The sequence below is a fragment of the Eucalyptus grandis genome, chromosome 5 (genome assembly GCF_016545825.1).
Source record: "Eucalyptus grandis isolate ANBG69807.140 chromosome 5, ASM1654582v1, whole genome shotgun sequence".
Taxonomy (NCBI): domain Eukaryota; kingdom Viridiplantae; phylum Streptophyta; class Magnoliopsida; order Myrtales; family Myrtaceae; genus Eucalyptus; species Eucalyptus grandis.
The window spans coordinates 59,010,490-59,030,151 of record NC_052616.1 but is presented as its reverse complement, the minus strand read 5'-3'; the positions used below and the strand labels follow the sequence as shown (position 1 = coordinate 59,030,151).

Below are 19,662 nucleotides of genomic sequence, written 5' to 3'. Positions count from 1 at the left end.
TGACTAATGGGACTTTAGATCACTTAAGAGTGAGCTTATATTACTAATCCAACCTCCAAGCTGATAATAAGCTTAAAAACTTCGTTACTCAGAAAAAATGGATCATCTCTTTTCAATCCTAAACCAGTCAAACTTTTTTGATAAACGATCGGAACTAACTGCAAGTCAATGGCATTTAACGTGGCTTGGTCCACTAAAATCAAGGTGAGCTATTTTTCCATGTTTTTATCTTGTTCTCATACTTGGAGGAGATACTCCAACTTCTCCCCGCACTCAAGTTAAAAAAGAAAAGGCGTAAAGAAACTAGGGGTTAGACTTATATATATTGAGATTAGGTTAATTATAATTTACATTAATTATAATTGAACTTAATTGCCTTCTCACCCTCTATATAAGGGAATGCTTGTAGTCTTCATTTTGTATTGTGAATATACTATGCTTTCCTCTCCTTTATCCCAAATTACAAATCTCAACTTGGTATAAGAGAGATTATTATCTAAAAAGCGTTCATCGAGTCTATTACATGATGACTGCCCCTATACCAGTCACACCGGCTTCGTCTCTCCTTATTCTTCGCAAAGACCAAGGCCTTTAGTTGCTATTATTCAGCATGCTTCCGCTGCTCATTTCGAAAAAGCGGCACCGTAATCAGACTGCCGCCCTTAAATGAGACAAATCCTAAAATTTTGTTGCCAACGGACGACCAATGCCACCAAACGCGCTGCCGGGTCTCAAACTTGGGGAGCTCGCTACTGCTCATGGTGATTTGGACTTCTTCTGCCACCTATTTCGAAAAACAAATACCAACCCACGATTAACCGCCCCTCCATTGAGACAGCTTGTGAAGTTTTGTCGCCAACCACCACTGGACGCACCTCCACACGTCGCCATCTCTCGCGTCTTGACTGAGACACTTGCCTGCAAGCACCAACGGCCCTTCGCAATACTAACGTCATCAACTACATTAGTGCCACATCATCTCTGATTTTTTACCATTAACCAGTTCAAATAAGATCGACCAGACACGTTCCGTCACATTTCTGATCAGTTCGATCATTTTCTGATTGGTTTCTAGTGTTTTTCGACTAGATCTCTAGGTATTTCAACATCCTAAATTCGTTTTTGGCCTTGTTTTGTCCGTACCTACTCTCTCTTTTTTGGGTCAAATGTCCGTACCTACTCTCGACATAATGAATTCTGCTGGTTTTTATATTAGTAAAGTGCCTATCATATATAAATTGGACATCTCAACACCCATTCAAACTATTTTAAATGGTTCTAATTATGTCTTATAGGCTCAAGAAATATCAAGCTTCCTGAAAGGATACTAGCTTTGGAGTTATGTCATTGGAGATATCTATGTGCTAATGGAAATTTCTAAGAAAACTGAGGCTAAATTTGTGGATCCTTTGGAAGAATGGGATACTAAAAGTCACCATGTTCTCATATGATTTCAAAACGCTTAGATCCCATTTATCCAACCCCAATTTTGTCTTTTTAATACGGCAAAGGAAGCTTGTTAATCATTGTTCTAATTCAAATTTTGCCCATCAAAATCAACAGTTAGGGAATTTATATCCCACGCATCAATAGGCAGGCCAATCCATTAATGATTTTCTATCATTTATGCATGCAATTTGAAATTAGTTAACTTTGTCCGGACCTTTTGATAAATAAAAAAAAAAAAAACCTTGTATGGACCTCGCTTATAGGGGGCTAGTTATGCTCATAAATTTGCCGAAAATTGTGATGGTATGCGTGTCATGCAATTTTTGATGACCCTAAATGATGAGTTTGAACCTATGAGGACCTCCCTTTTGCATAGAGATGCTTTTCCTCATGTTGAGACAGTTGTATCGGAATTATTGAGAGAGAAGACTCAACTAACTACCTCGAAAGCATCATGTACTGCTATGTCCATCTCCAACCAACAAATGCGATACTTGCTACTTCAAGTTCTTCCTCCTTGCACAAGCCATTTTGCAAACACTAGTGTTGGCATGGTTATATGGCATCCAATTGTTATCAGATACGACCTGTGCAACCCACAAAATCGGACTATCAACCTCACAACTATGGTCCTCCTGTCCTTTCTTGATTGCATATCCGTATGATCACCCTTCACAAGTTAGTGGCTCAGGATCTATGAATAAGGACTATATGGAAAACATTTTTGAAATAAACAGTAGAGATACCGAAGGAGCATTGAATTAATCTAGCATAATCAAGTCTCCAAAATTCTATGAATCTCCCGTTCATCCACATTTTACTTTGGTGTTTAATCAATTATAACCGATTAGTGGCAGTTTCAAAATATAAGATAAAGTGCATACCAAAATGACTATCAAGTTCCTTACCAAAAAAATTAAAATTCCTTACCAAAAAAAAAAAAAAAAAAAATGACTATCAAGTTACAATTGATAAGACTTGGAAAAGCTTGTGCTAAACATCACACTTAGTAATCTATTAGTTTTCTCTCGAGGAAAGTATATCACAAGTGCTAAAACTTGGCATAGATGGACACTTAAGCGCCAAAATTTCCAAAAGATGCACTTAAGTGCCACTTAAAAAAAAAAGACACTTAAGTACTAACGCTAGCGTGGCTAGCCAGAAATTCGACGTAACTTAGTTTAATGATATAAGTGGTCTATTGGCTCGTTGGAATAGTTACTTAGCAATGAACATACAAAACCACATCGTTTTGCCCATAAATTTATTAATTTAATATTAATTAAAAATAAAAAAACTAAATTATTAATAAATAAATAAAAAAGGGGGAACAGCAGGTTCGGTGAGGGCTGTGGAGGCCTTCGCCGAACCTGCTATCCCCCTCCCCCTTTTAATAATTTACTTATTTTATTTATTTTTAATTAATATTTATATTAAAAATTAATTTTGGGCGTTTATAGCGCCTTGTGGACAATTTTTTTTTTTAAAATTGCAACGTCAATAAAAAAAAAGCCGTTGGAAAATGTCATGCCAGCCATTTGGCTAAAATTTTTTACCATTGGCAATTAAGTGTCTCATTCTTATCTGATTTTAACATTTAAGTGTACATTCTAAAACTTTTGGCACTTAAGTGTTCTCTTATGCTAAGTTTTAGTGCGTACAATGTTCGCACTCCATTTTTTCTTAGTAGTGAACATCGTGCACGAGCACGCACACATGTGTATGTGCATATATTATGTAATACATGGTTGATTGTCATATATTTAGTATATTCATTAATGTTACTTATTATTTGCAACCACTTGATTTTAACACTTATATTTACATAGAATGTCAAAGTAAAATTTGGTTTTAACTGGGTTATATTACACTGAAATATTGCTAAATCTAACCCATGCATCTCACGGGTCAAGGTTATAAGTAATAGGTATATGGACCATTCAAGGAGGCCCTCTACAAGCAGCTGACATGTCACTTATTCTAAGTAGGAAGACGCTCCACATGATTTGAACACATGATCGATGGAACCACACTAAATACTAGACCACTCAACGTACATCTTAAACGTTGGAATCCTAAATTACCAAACAACAATTATAGGTCAAGTAGTTGCAATACAGGACGACAGAACTCGATTCTTTTACCAAGAAGTCTCTATTTCGAACTAGTTAGTAGATGTAGGCATTTCATGGGGTTGGGACTTAGAACGATATTTGGTCATCCTTGTGCAATTATTGCTAATTGAAAATGACTTTAATGTGAATATTATCAAAAAAGATCGTAGGTATTCAAGATTTGGGATTATATTATTCCAAGAATTCCACTACCTCTTGTTTAATTGAATATGCCGATGATGGATATAGATCTGATCCACATAAAACTTGCTCTCAAATCGGTTATTTATTTGTTATAATGACACCGCAATTTCTTAGCGTTCTATAAAGCAATCGTTAGTAGCTACATCTTCTAACCACCCTAAGATTATTGTTTTACATGAAGTTGGAAAAGAGTGTGTTTGGTTAAGATCCATTATAAAGTATATTCATAATTCTTATTGTTTAAAACCGGTTATAAATTCTCCCTCTATAATTTATAAAGATAATACTGCTTATTTTGCACAAGTTAGGAGATGATATATCAAAGGTGATAGGACCAAATATATCTCATCGAATTTTTTCTATACTAAAAAACTCCATGAAAGTCGACAAATTGATGTTAAATAGATTCAATTCATAAATAATCTTGTAGATTTTTTTACTAAATCATTGTTAACGTCAACTTTTGAGAAATTAGTACATGGCATTGGTATGCGGTAAGTTCAGAAGATGTAAAATTGACTAACTCTAGCAATGACTATATGGCTCAATTAAGGGGAATATATTATAAACTATGCATTGCACTCTTTTTCCTTTATGTTTGGTTTTTTTTCCCATGGAGTTTTTTCAGTTTAAAGTTTTTAACGAGGCAATTATTGTATCCATAAAATGGAGAGATTATAAAATTTATGCTTTGTACTTTTTTTCCCTTTTGTCCAATTTTTGTCCCATTGGGTTTTTCTAACTTAAGATTTTTAATGAGGTAGTATCATTCAATGCACATTCGTAATATAATGAATACAATGAATATTCAAGAGGAAGTGTTATAAAATACATGAATGAATATTCAATATATTCATCATATCTAATGTAGTTATTATGGTACATTTGTATCCTACATTCTAAATACATCTCATTATATAATGAATATTTATCTCCCTATCCAATATACGTATTATTCAATATATTGATATTAATGATAAATATATCTTTATTTTCTTAGGGTTAATATCCTAAAAAACCCCAAACTTGTACACTTATGACAAATTTATCCTAAACTATTTGACCACCAAAAACCCCAAACTGGTATACCTTTAACAAATTTACTAAAAATCGGTACACTTGTGACAAATTTACCATCTGTCAATTTTTGTTAAATTTTACTGTAAAATTATTAAGTTAAATGACACGTGACAGTTGATCGATATACCAATTTGGGATTTTACGCTCCATTTGTCACAATTTTCAATTTTTGTGATTTTTGTGTGGTATTAATCCAATTTAGTAAAGGGTATATTTATCACAAATTTATTAGTTTGGGATTTTTTGTGGTCGAATAAAGCAGTTTGAGATAAATTTGTCATGAATGTACCAGTTTATAGTTTTTAATGGTCAGTCAGGGTAAATTTGTCACAAGTGTATCAGTTTTAGGTTTTTTATGATAAAAAAAGAAGAAGTTTGGGGTAAATTTGTCACAGATGTACCAATTTGGGGTTCTTCAGGGTATTAACCCATTTTCTTATAAATAAGAACTTAGTTTTTGTCATTGATATATGTTGATATAGTGAAAATAAAATTTTCTACTCTACCTTTCTCTACGAGCTTTGTTGGCCGGCTTTCTCTACTATCTTTAGTGTTTATTTGCTTTCTCTACTTAATTTCTCTTAATCTCTCTATTCTCTGTATTATATATTTGCAATGCAATATTTTAAAGCAAATATGAGATTTTTTTTATGACTTTATATTAGCATTATTGTATTTGGACCGACAGAGAAAAGATGTTATGGGCCCCGGAAAAATTAGATTCTTTGCATGAAAAAAATTAGGTGGAGATTGGGTCCGTTTCCAACCAGTCAATGCTTTACCTAAATGTCATCGTTGCTGTCAGATACTTTAGCATTAAATCATGCACTTATTTAATATTTTTTCAGAATTTCTTGGTCTGACTTTTTGGCATGGTATTATTTGCGGTTTTCATTTGGCGTAGCTTTTAAATTGCTGCCCTTGGATCTTTGACAAAAAGCACGACAAGTGCCTCGGTCAAAGGTTTGAACCCGTCTCTCGGGGCAGGCGGGTGCATTGGTCAAAAAAGAGATCCAATTGCTTTTTCTTTTTTTCTTTTTTTCTTTTTGTCAAATAGAGAGAGATCTAATTTTCGTAGATCTATACTGTGTATTCTTTTCGGACATCGCACATATTCGATTGAGGGCATGGGCGGTCCCTTGTTCCTTCAACTTGGCATTGGAATCACGCTTTCCAAACGTCGATAATTTTGGATCTCTCCTTGAAATTCGCTGCTTATTGTTTTTTGTCTTCTCCTTCTTTGCATTTATTCGTTCCTTTCGATCCACAAAATGTGGTATGCATGTAGATCTGATCATAATGCTGTCCTTTTCAAACTCGAAAAAAAATCAGAAAAAGGCGGTCCCCATGGCTTCAGATCTACAAAATATCAAGACTGATTTAAACATCGTTGATGCCGCTTATTATTTATGAAGATTTTAAATTGACAAGCACGCCACTTAAAACCCATATCTAAATTGCTAAACATTCGAAGTTTATTTCCTCTTACACCGCGCTAAGTCCATCGCTTTTAATATACATATGTATATGTATGAAACACGTACGTGTATACGTATATTTAGCTATCAATTTCGGTTTCGTAATCTAGCGTTTGTAGCTTCCAGAGATGTTGCCACCTTGCCGCCACCACCAGTGCTTGTTGTCTAATAAAGGGAAAATTTCAAAAAATGACTCAAAGTGTCATTATTTTCTCAAATAAGGATCCGAAGTAGAATTTGTTTTAAATAATGATCTAAACAAGCCTTGGTTGTTTCAAATAATGACCTAAAGTGACTTTGATTGTTTCAAATAAGGACCTGAACTTGTCGATTGATTAAATTTTCCGAACGATCTAGGTATTTTCAATATTTGCCATTTTCATTTATTTTCTCCTCTTTTTTTTTTTTTTTTTGGTTCTTCTTCTTCCTCCTCGCTAGTGGCCGGCCGGCCACTAGTGATGCCCATAAAGGGTTGGGAGAGGGTTGCCCTCACCAACGATGGCCACCCACGTTGGCCACAAGCGAGCCAAACCTTGCCTATGGCCATCCATGAGGTCAGCCCTCGTTGGCCCTAAGCGAGGCCGACCCTCACCAGATTTGGCGAGGGTGGCCTCACTTGCGACCGGCAAGGGCTGGGCGACCTTACCGACCGTAGGCGAGGCCACCCTCACTAGATCTGGCAAGGTTCGGCCTCACCTGCCCTAGATGAAAGCTGGACCACTCTGGCCAGCGACCGCAAGGTCGTCTAGCTCTCACCGACCACGGGCAAGGCCACCCTTCCAAGCAGGCAACGGTCAGTCTGGTGAGGGTCGCCTCACCCAAGCGAGGCCATCCTTCACTTATGGCCATTGTGGGCGGCCCTCACCTAACCCTCTGTGGGCATCGCCGGCGGTCGACCAGCCACCAGCAAAGAGTAATAAGAAGAACTAGGGAAAAAAAGGGGGGGCGGGGAAATGGTAAATGACAAAAATACCATTGATTTTCAGAAAGTCGGGTTCTTATTTGAAATGAACATAATCACTTTAGGTCATCATTTGAAACAACATCCACTTTAGGTCCTTATTTGAAAAAATGATGTTACTTTAGGTTTTTATTTGAAATAAGGTCCACTCCGTGTCCTTATTTGAAAAAATAATGGCACTTCGGGTCCCTTTTTAGAATTTTCCCTCTAATAAATGGAAAAGGTTCTCCCAAGACACCCGTGACAACTCCTTGGCGGGAATAACAAAGCGAATATTGCTTTTCTTTTCGTACGGAAAAAGTGACATAAATAATCCATAGCCTTTAATTCAGTTTACAATATTGGCTTCAAATTTTTAATTTATTAAATATGATAATGAACTTTAGTCTAGTGTTCAATGCCATTCTTAAACTTTTAATCCATTCAATGTGATCATTGATTTTTTTTTTACGTGTTCAATTTTGTCCCTGGATTATAAAAAATATATTCAAAATTGCTCCTGAACTTAAACTTATGGAAAAATAACATGAGATATTTTCATATAATTTAAGGACTAACTTGAATATTTACAAAAAATCCATGGACCATAATAAAGAAATTAAAAATTTATGGACAATACTGTAAATAATCATAAATGTCAAACCCAAAGTTTGAGCAAATAGTTTCAAGAGATGCCAAACTAAGTTGATTTTCAAGAAAAAGGCAGTCCATATAACTTCGGATCTATGACATATCAGGATTGATTAGACATCATTAGATCTCGCTTGTTATTTATATAGATTCTAAATTGACAAACACGTCGCTTGAAACCCATATAGAAATTGCTAAATGTTCGAAGTTCATTTCCTTGTACACTGAGCTAAGTCCATCTCTTTTAATATTCATATGTATACGTACAAAATACGGATGCGCATACATATATTTAGTAGTCAATTTCGGTTTGGTAATCTAGCGTTTATAGCTTCCAAGGGTGTTGCCACGTTGCTACCATCCATGCTTGTCGTCTAATAAATGGAAAAGGTTCTTCCAAGACACCCGTGACAACTCCTTGGCGGAAATAACAAAGCAGATATTGGTTTTCTTTTTGTACAAGAAAATGACATAAATAAATCATGAAGTTTGATTCAATTCATAATATTGACTCCGAATTTTTTATTTATTCAATATGATTCTAAACTTTAGTCGAATATTTAATGTCATTTATGAACTTTTAATTTGTTCAATGTGATTTATAAATTTTTTTATATATATTCAATTTAGTTCCTAGGCTATAAGCAAAGAATTAATATTGTTCATGAACTTAAATTTATGGAAGAGTAGCATTGAACATTTTCAAATAATTTAGGGATTAACTTCAATATTTACAAAAAAATTCATGAAGAAATTAAAAGTTTAATAATGATACTGTAAATAATCATAAATGTGAAACCCAAAGTTTGAGCAAATAGTTTCAAGAGATGTCAGAGTGAGTTGATTTTCAAGATCGAAATAGACAAATTACGCGAGCTTTTCTATAAATATTTTTTTTGTGATTGGATCAAATTTCTGTCACCATAGTCAGTCAGATCAAGCCCTGGGCTGGCAATGCAAATGCTACGTGTAATATTTTCGATGAAGCTGATGGATGGATCAAAAATGTATTTCGAGTCCATCCGTTTGGGACCTTTTTCGAATTTACTAGCTTGTCATTTTCTGTATATGAAAATTCATGGGCATGTGTTTCGAGATATTTTTTGGGCATTAAAAGTAAGGAAAAATGATATGAGTGGTCATTAAAATTTGGTGCAAAGTATAATGTGGTTGACGAACTTTTTAATTTGTTCAATGTAATTTCTGAACGATAATTTCATATACAATTTGATTCATAAACTTTTAATTTGTTAAATGTGATTATTCAACTTTGGTCTTATGTGCAGCATGATCCTTAAACTTTCAATTTGTTCAGTGGAACTCTTGAATTTTTTTCACATATTCAATTTAATTTTTGAACTATATAAAACTATTCAATATTATCATTCTATTAATTCAAGATCCAAGACAACATTAAACATTCTCATGTAACTTATGGACTACATTTATATACCAAAATTTCATGAATCATATTAAATAAATAAAATTATATTGTATATTAGATTAAATTTTAGGGATCGTATTGAATAAATTTAAAATATAAGGATGAAATTATATGTTAAATTAAAGTTTAGTGGCTATATGTGACATTATCCCTGGAAGTTAAGGAAAAAACTAAAAAAAAAAGTTGAGCGATGAAATGAAAACTCTGGTGAAGATGCAATGCAGCAGTCGTGTCCGTATGTATCCGGCTCGGATGCCAGGTCGCCTTCTTCCCACCGCACATCCCGCACCTAACCCGTACCCTCTTTCACTCTCTATTATCTCCTATCTCCTGTCAAGAAGAAGGAAGAAGACGAAGAAGGAAGGTGAACAAGAAGCAAGAAGAAAAGCAGCAGTAGAAAGGTGAGCTCGATCTCGCACCGATGCTCTCGAATCGAACCTGCTCCTCCCCGATCCCCCCGCATCGATTCGCCTGAAACACAAAAAAGTTCGCATCCTTTTCCCTCCACCGATTTTACCCGCTCCTTCGAGGCGTAGAGCAGTTAGGGCCTTGAGCATTCATGGCGGAACTCCCGGGCGAGCTGGTGACCGAGATCCTGGACCGCCTCCCGGTCGAGTCGCTGCTCCGGTGCCGGTCCGTCTCCAAGCGTTGGCGCGACATCATCGACGGCCCGGCCTTCGTCCGCTCCCACTTCGCCCGCTCCTCCGAGTCCACCGCCAACCTCACCCTCTTCTTCCGCCACTCCTCCAGCCTCTACTGCATCGACCTCACCTCCCTCCTCCGCCACGGCGGTGTCGCCGAGATGAACTACCCGTTCATGTTCTACGGCGACCGGATCCGCGTCCTCGGGTCCTGCAACGGCCTGTTCTGCATCTGCAACGCCGACGATGACGTCGTCGTGTGGAACCCCGCCACGCGGAAGCACAAGTTCCTGCCGTACTCCGCCGTCGAGGTGCGGCGCTTCTCGGCGTTCTCCGTCTGCGTCTACGGGCTCGGGTACGACGAGAGCCGCGACGATCACGTGCTGCTGAGGCTAGCCCAGCTCGTGACGGAGCCGATCCAGTCGGAGGTTAGTATCTACAGCTTGAAGGATAACGCGTGGAGGCGGCTCAAGGACATGCCGTACTCCCTGGTTGATCCGCGCAAGATGGGGGTTTTCGTGTGCGGCCATCTGCACTGGATAATGACTCGGGAGGTGGGGTCGGATTCGGCAATTCTGCTGGTGGCTTTTGATTTTCGAATTGAGGATTTTAAGGTGGTGGATCTGCCTGATGGTATCGATAATAAGCTTGACGTGGATTTGTCCGTCCTGGGAGGGTGTCTCTGCCTTAGCATTAACGGGAACCACATGGGTGTCGATGTGTGGATTATGAAAGAGTATGGATTGAAAGATTCATGGATTAAGTTGTTCTCAATACCGCAATCTGAAGTTGCGAGGACTCTTGATTTTGTCCGGCCGTTGGCTTACGCCAAGAATGGTCGTCAAGTTTTGGTAAGACAGGACAGTAAGAATCTCATTTTGTATGATCTAGAGACTAAGGGCATTGAGAGGGTTGATATAAATGGCATGCCAAATTCCTTTGAAGCAGAGATTTGTTTGAGAACCCTTGTTTCGGTCGATGATTATGGAGGATACACCAAGAAGAAGCAGCAAGAAGCGGAAGAGATTAAGAATAGGAACAAGAGGTAAGTATTTTGTGAAAAGTATCAAGTTAGACTGTGTCATATTCCTTATGGACAGACCTTTAATAACCTGGTGTAGTGCTTTCTTCCCTCTGGCATGTCTGTGAAACGGTTTTTGGGATGGAACAGGGAAACTGATATGAAAATGATAAATGTCCTATTTAAAGGATAGCCCTTTCTGGAGGAAGAAGATTTGTTCTATTGATGCAGTGGATGCTCAGATCCTCCCTATTTCTGGACGGTTTAACTTTTGGGAAGTCAAGGAGACTACTAAGGTGGTTGTGTGATCTAATTAATTTGAAAATATGGACAAAGAATAGAGGAGATGATTGAGAACTAAGGGGAACTAATCTAGGAATTGGGAACTTGGAATTAAAGCCAAATTATGTTTCACAAAACAAAACAGTTGTATGCTCCTTTATTTTTTTTATCCATATTTTTATTGATAAAAGAAAACATAAAACAGTTTGAAATGAGAATTTATGTTATAGAAGGGGAGTCTATGTATAATGCATCTGAAGAAAACACATTCACAAAAGGTTTCTATGGAAACAATAGGGTAGAGAACATCTATTTAAGAGCTAAAAAAGCCAAAAAAAGAAAAACAAAATGTTTTCCGTTGCTCTAATTTGTACTGATAAATAGGAATGAAGTTCCCCTTGTCACAATTATTGTTCCATTCCATTTGTTAGCTTTAAGGCTGCGTTCGTTTTGCGGAAAATAACTTTCAGGAAAATGTTTTTCGGATTTTCCGGTGTTCGGGTGGGCGGAAAATCACGGTCAAGGAAAACATTTTCCGGTCAATGGAAAATCCCTTCTTGACATCTTGGAAAATGATTTCCTCTTTTGAAAAGAGGAAATCATTTTCCTGGCCTCTCGCCTCTCGCCTCTCGCACAAGCTCTCGCGCGATTTCCTTCCTTCAGCTCTCATTCTCTCTCTCTCTCTTGCTCTCCCTGCTGCAATGGCTTCGACGACGTCCTTCTCCGGGATCAGCCTTCGCCCTCCCTGGCCGCTCTTGCCCGCCTGCTCCGGCTGGGGCGCCGCCACCGCTGCCGCGCTCCGCTTCCCCGGCTGCTCGAAGCCGCTCGGGGGGATCCGACTCAAGAGGGAGCACCGCGGCGGCGCTGGGAGGCTCGCGGGGAGCCCGCCGTCCAGGCCGCTCGTCGTGCGGTGGCGAGCCGTGAGCTCGTTAGATCTGGCGGCGGAGCTCGCGGGTCGCCGGATCTAGCGGCAGAGCTCAGGCTCCCGATCCAGGTGAGCTCAAGCTCTGTCACCAGATTCGGCGAGCTCGGGTGAGATCGGTCGAGCCTCGAGCTCGCCGGATGTGGCGGCGGAGCTCGTGGCTCGCCGGATCTGGCGGCGGAGCTCGCGGCAGAAAATTAAAAATATTAAAATTTTGATTTTTGATAATTTTTTCTAAACAATTAAATGAGCTAACGAACGGCAGAAAATATTTTCCACTCAAATTTTGATTTTGGCCGAACACCGGAAAATAGAGTCATTTTCCTGGAAAATGACTTCCAGAAAAATGTTTTCCGGAAACATGATATTTTCCGCGAAACGAACGGAGCTTAAGACTACCAAAGTTAAGGGGAAAAAGATTTATGTTGGTTTATTCTTATTACATTCCATCCATCGTACCATTATGGTTGCTTAATGATAGATTTAATAGTCAGTCTGCTGAGTCCGCTTTAACTTTTATATAGAATCTGCAACAGAATGTCTCTGGTAAATATTTTGGTGACTTGGCTTACTCGCACCTCGCATCTTTACTACTGTTCTTGATTGTTTAGTTGATTAGAAACTGCCTTCCTCCTGTTCAGGGATGATTCTCTCTCATTGGGTTTCAAGCTTGTTCTCTGATGGAGGCATAGATGTGCAAGGGCGGTGAGTTATCTCTATGAACTGTGATTACTCTGATTAGTGATTTTGCCTAACAAATGCTATAGAGCATGATATTCTATAAATTGGACTTTAATTAAGAAAATATAGCTCCATTTTTGCTATCGAATTTTTAAACCAAGACTTCTTCTTTTGGAGGGAGGAAAACATTTATTGTTTCCAAGTAACATATTAAAGCATCAGATAGTGTATGTCTTTTCTAGATAAACACATGCTGTCTTGTCCCATTGGTATGACATGGTCATGGAGGAATGAAATGCGAGCAAAGTTATACTGAAATTATAGCTAACTAGTAGGACAGAGATCTTGAAGGAGTCTATCGTCGAGTTTCCCTGTCATTTGTTTATGACCTTGAGTTTTCACCTTTTGTTAAGCCTTTTTAACTTGCTATATATTCTGTGTTTTGTATCGTTTAATTTGATACTTTCATGTATGTCTGATGTTGTTGATGCATCTTTGCCATACTTGCGTTGAAACGACGTCAGTGTCATTGGCATTTTGTTTCTTAACTTCTTTAAGATGCGAATATAACTCTGCAGCATGTGTATGTTTGCCTAAAGATGTTGATATTTGTGGGTAGCCTTTCCAACTTGTCCTACGTGACACTTTTTCAATTTTTCTGGTTGCAGTAGTGTATCTTTGCTTTCTTATGCTATTCCCTGAACAATAAAAGTTCCATCTGTTACTTCAATGTACTGTGTCTTTCCTGGGCTCCGTCAGGGATCTGATCCTAGAACCTAGATCTAAGTGCCCCAGCCCGCATTATACCCTGGTGGGGGTCAAACCTTCCACCTTCCAAATCCCTTGTGGGATTTGTGATGACTGGGCTACAAGTGCTGTGGCTTCCATTTGCTAGTCCGTCCTCATAAATGGCATAAGGTTACTAAATAATTACCTCTAATTATTTCTAAAAGAGCAATGCATTTAGTAGTTCTTGAAACTTTCAACACGAGATTTGTTTTCCTTCCAATTCATGATATATCCTGTGTGTGTATGATTGTCCTTCAATAAGCGAAAAGCATATTTGCAAAACAATTGATATATGCTTTTGTGTGCCCAAGGTCTTGCCATGACTGCCAATTGGTTTTTCCAGGTGCTGCGAACCACTCAGAGAAGGAAATGCAATCAGAGAAGTAAAGCTTTTTGCCTCAGTATTTAGATTCACCGCTCAACTTTCAACAAAATGGACCAACATATCATCAAAGAAAGTTTTGGTGAAAAAAAGAAAAGGATGCATAAAAAATAACTATCCGACCTGCACAACTTACCTCCTGTAAGTAGAGAATACTTTTTCCTTTTCATGAAGAACAAACTGCTGAAAACTGCTGTCAACAGAAGTAACACAAAGAAGACCTAATTGGCACGAGTAGGGAAACCTACTAAGCCTACTGACAAGAACCATACAACTTGAAAGTCGAGCTAAGGATTGCAATAATCCTTGAATATGGTATAATAATTTGATCCCGTTGATCTGCTCCTTCAAGTCTTTGAACCCATGTTTCAATTTGCCCACGGCCAACATCACCTTGGTGAGATTTTTGTCGAAGAAGGACATGACATCCCTCAATTGAGTCCTCTTGGCACAAGACTCTTTTCTTGAGCCTTTTCTCCAATAACAGCAATAGCGGTAACATCTGATTCTGACGTTCTCTCAACCACGTGGTGTGCACCATCAACTCTCTCAACCACTGTGTCTACAGCTTGATCTAATAACATTTGTCATGGGCAGACACTTGAGATCGTGAATTGTGTGGCACTTAGGCTCTAAATGACTCATTCACCCCTTAGTCATCTAAGCTCAGCCTTGCCCTCAACTATTGCTCACTCACTCACTCACTTGGCCCATCTCGAATCATACAGACGAGTGTTTATTTTTGAACTGATAGTTACTGTTGTGTCGGAAATTCTAACCAGCTAGCTTGCCTTTGACATCATTATCAACACCTCTATGAAAAATCGATGTTCTAAAACTCTACAAGGATGTGCTGCTGGAGGAGCAATGTGACATTTGGATTCTGCAACATTCTCCCCAAGAAAACTTGAAATGTCCCGAATTGAAAATTACAATTGGCTGCATTAGTGGCAAGGTTTGGGGTCACAAGCGTGCTCCAAATGAATGGATTATAGGTCCATCTCGAAAGATTCTTGTTAATATGATTGTCACAAGTTGATGTAGAGTGGATGAGCAGAGCCTTCTCCTGAAAATGACTCTTTTGTGGAAGCCAAGAGCAATCACGAGTAGTGGAGGGAAGGTTCCATTCATGCTAATCGCATGTGCTTTCAGGCTTTTATTGATCAAAGTGCCAAAATAAAACTAAGCTGCTCCAATGTTTGTCTTCCAAGAGGAAAAGGTGACACGTAAGCTGTGGATAGAAGCATGAGTAACCATAGCATATGATACTGGCTCTAGCAGCTGAAGAAGCTTTGTATCGATTCTATCTCTTCTATGAGACATCATTTGGTATCTGGTCAGAGTTATAGATCGAATGGAATTACATGGACAGGGAAGATTCCTACTTCTTGTTTGAATGTGACTGCTGAGTGTTGCCATCTTGGTATGTTATGCTAGGAACTTTGCTTTTGATACAGTTTAGTGGCAATGCACCACACATGAAAGTTGCTGCAGCCACTTTTTACTGATAATGCCCGGAACACTATTGGAATGGAGCATCTATTGTAGCTCAGCCACAACAATCTAGTTCAATTCAAATCCACGTGAAGCATGTTCTACAATGAGCTTTGTTAAACATTCCATATCCAGTGGGTGGGGGGCACTTCAATTGCCTGAGAGTGAGGACTGTCATGCAATGTTGTTGATTAATGGGAAGGTCTTTTCTGAGGAGTCCGGAGTCAATTCTCCAAGGAAATAGTCCCTTTATGAAGCGTTGTTCTACAAGTGTTAAAACAGTCCATACACAATGGGTTGAAGGCACTCTACTAGTCCAAGAGTGAGGAGTATTGTGCGATGTCGTTGAATATGAGAATTTTTGTCCTGATGAATCGGGAGTTAGTTCTCCAAGGAAAGAGTCCCCATATGACCTCAGCTTATGCAGGATCTCTCTCTTGCTGCTGATTTGACCATGGAGCTTGCTTCCAAGCAATCAGTATATCACTGAATATTGAAGTTTCATATGGATACATTGAAGATCGAAGGTGAATATTTTTTTTCCCTTAAATGTTGTCTGGTGGAATGGGGGCTTGAACACCTCATTTTATTCGATCTCGGGAGTTGGTTGTGTCGGCTTCCAAAATGTTAATTTATATAGGCTTGTCTTGTTGTTTTTGGAATATTTTTTATTTCATCCAAGCGGTTTGGGGAAGGATCATCCAAGGTCTGCACTGTAATCACCCGAAGCAAATCCAAATCTGATGTACTTTGGAGTGTACTCTGAATGCATGTTGTGGTTTGAATGTACTTTGATACCAGTAGTATCCAGCCTGTTCCATCCGGCACCAGCACTGGCACGAGAATGTATCTTATTTGGTCTATCTTATTAGACGTATATGCAGGGGCGCATGCAGGGGCGTGTGATGAAATTCCAGTTCCTTCTCGTGTACAAGTTTAGAGTTCTTTGGCCTTTCACATCTTCTCCATCGCAATCGAACGGGTTGGGGAGCACCAGAAGACTTGTAGTTGACTTATAATCGTACTTCCGCTGCAAGTCGAATTGCGTTGAGACCTCGTTTGAAGTCATCGAGGGCCCTACCATTATATCCTTTTTCTCTGGAAATCTGCTTCGGTGCGCACGTAACGAGAGGAGTACACTTATGCGGTCTAGCGTGCTGCTACCTTTCTTTTGCATTTTCTCGGTCTAGATTCCACGGGCCGAGACATTAATGGTCCGTCCTTATCGGCACGGTTTTCCGAGTATTTTCACTAAGGAACCCTCGCGGATCGCAACGTACCCCTTTTTCCATGCTTGATGTTGAGTGGAATCGGGGAAAGAAGAGCTGCATGAACCGAGTGAAGTCGAGGCAAGCTTTGCAAGGGAATCTGGACTTAGAAATCCTCGTGGATCACATCGGCCATGCTACAGCGGGCTTGTGTTGACTGACCACGAAGAAAGAAGAGCTGGCATGAGCTTAGTCAAGGCACTTGTGTTAGGTTGGGCTGAACCCTTTTGAGCTGAGTCAACCTCGGAGCCGATTGTGTATTTTCACTTACCAAGCATAATTAGGGGGGAAAGATTAAAGAAAAACAGTCTCATTAGTTTTTTGGAGAATAAAAATATCAATGCACGGTAGTCAGAAAAAAATAAAACCACGGGTCAACATGATCTTTTCCTTCTCGGAATGAATGTCTTTCTGACTTTTGTTCGATTCATTGATTATCTATATAAGAAGGTTGAACGTGATGAGACTAAAACGGATTAAAAGATCATATTCTTTCAAGTCACTTGCATGATTTTCTTTGCAATCTCACTTTATTGAGGGAGCTCACCTCTATTCCAGTGGCGATAGCTTTCCTAAAATCCTGCCCACCCTTAAACCCTAGTTTCTTCCCAACTCCCAAATCCGCATTCGGTATAATCATTGAGACCCTATTGACCCATCAACCCTATTCTTTGTAAAGCTCCCGTATCCTTACCCCATCAAACCCCTGTAGAAAATTTATTTACATAAACAACTAATCAATCATAAAAAACGGATCCATATATGATTGTAAAACATCAAGAACAATAAACACAGCGGAATTAAAGCATACCTGTTTGAACAATTGCTTCATTTGAAAAAAATAGATCAATCTGATAACCAGTGATCTGTCGGAATGTCAGATCTTTCTCTCTATGACTTATTTCAGTATAGCAATTTTCAATGGGATTAAAGCAATTGATAGATATAACCTACCATTTTATAGGCTAGAGAGGGGACCTAGCAAACTCTAATCAACAGCGTGTCAACAGGGCCATTCCCATTACGGATTTCAGTTAAACACAATTGCCTACATTTTGCTGCTCAACTAGGCCTGTTATTAATAGATGCCAACACCCAATTTAATCAGATTACTATAGGGTTCAACAAATATTGGAATATCTATTAACCCGATTAATGTAAGCCCATATTATAGGAAATTTTCAATATTTTCCCATTTAGGCTACATTAATTAACTTATTTTATTTTGAAAAATATTTTATATTGAAAACAACACTATATGGTTAATAATTGAAAATTTTGTTTTATGTGGCCACAACTTAAAAAAAATAATATTCCAATAACGACATCTCAAAACCAATCCAATCCTATATAACCTTATTATAGGACTATGGAGATCTATGTGTTAAGAAAATATCACAACACAAGACCTTCTATAAACACATATAATAAGCATTATATTTTCATGGATCATAGGCTTAGTAGTGTAGTAAGAAATAGTGCCAACATGTGATCAAAATATACACTATTTCTTATCGGTCCTTAATGCAATTTCTCAACGACATGAAACTGCATTAACGCAATTTCTAAACAACATGAAATTGCCTTAATGCGATTTCTAAACAACATGAAATTGCCTTAGTGCGATTTCTAAACAACATGAAATTGCACAATTATGTCACAATCCAACATGAGATCTCATAATCAGTGACATCTAGTCATCTTTAAACTAAAATTTGTTTAAAGATACTGTTTTATACTTCTATTTCTCAGTCAACATGAGAAATGATAATAATATAATCAATAACAACAGTTATTAAAATAAATGCTTTGATAAACATCATAAAAGTATTATCAGTTTGCATATAATTATAATATCCAGAAATACAATTTGTATAATTCCCACTAACAAAAGAAATAAAAAAAATCTAAGATATCCATATTCTTTACATGTTCTTTAAACAAAATGGGTCGTAAGCTTTTTGTCAGAGGATCAGCCAACATTGACTTAGCTATGATATTCTCAATCATAATGTCTCACTTTTTGACCAAGTCCTTAACAATATAATATTTGATCTGTGTTTGGATGCATTGATAATCTTCTCATTCTTAAAATAAAACACAGTTGTAGTGTTGTCACATATAATGCAATAAGATCAATTATGGGCAATGAGCAATTCAACAAAATAATTAGCACATCACAAACTCCCCTTTGGGCAGAGTGTGTAATGCACCATTATTTTCTACAACATGAAGATTATGAAACGATAACAAGGAGAATTACGCATAATTGTTAATGATCCATCCCATTTGGGCAGACAAATCATTTAAATTATACATCTCTATGATATCAATATATAGAGACGATAAAGAAGAATTACATATAATCTTCAAGGATCAATCCCCTTTGGGCAGACAAATCTTTTAAATTATACACATCCATTATCTCAACATAGAGGGGAATTACACATAATTTATCCCCTTTAGGCAGATAAACCTTTTGAGTCACACATCCCCATCATTCATCTCTAATATACAATATAAAGGGGAATTACACATAACTTTAAAAATATTTATCCCCTTTGGGCAGATAAATCTTTTGAGTCATACATCCCCATATTTTAATTTTGTAATTTATCTTTATGCAATTTTCAAATTAATATACACAATAACCCCCTTTGGGTAGGTAATTGTATATACTAATTTTTATCAATAGGAAACTCCAAAAAATATATACCCAAAATTCATCTAATAATATGAAGCACTTTACAACATGTGCTTCCCAAGATCATATTGCATTTATCAAACAACAATTTTTATTTTTTTTAACCAAGCTTCAAAAT

General features: G+C 37.9%; 1 protein-coding gene and 1 pseudogene across 1 annotated transcript; both read left to right on the top strand.

Moving 5' to 3' along the window:
* The first annotated feature begins 9,919 nt into the window (after nucleotides 1-9,919).
* Nucleotides 9,920-11,050, top strand: LOC120294086 (F-box protein CPR1-like). The gene has a single exon (XM_039313991.1). It carries the CDS (start codon nucleotides 9,920-9,922, stop codon nucleotides 11,048-11,050), a length of 1,131 nt encoding a protein of 376 aa, XP_039169925.1.
* A 955-nt stretch (nucleotides 11,051-12,005) lies between these two features.
* The window catches only part of LOC120294085, a 39,512-nt pseudogene continuing 31,855 nt past the window's right edge, over nucleotides 12,006-19,662 (top strand).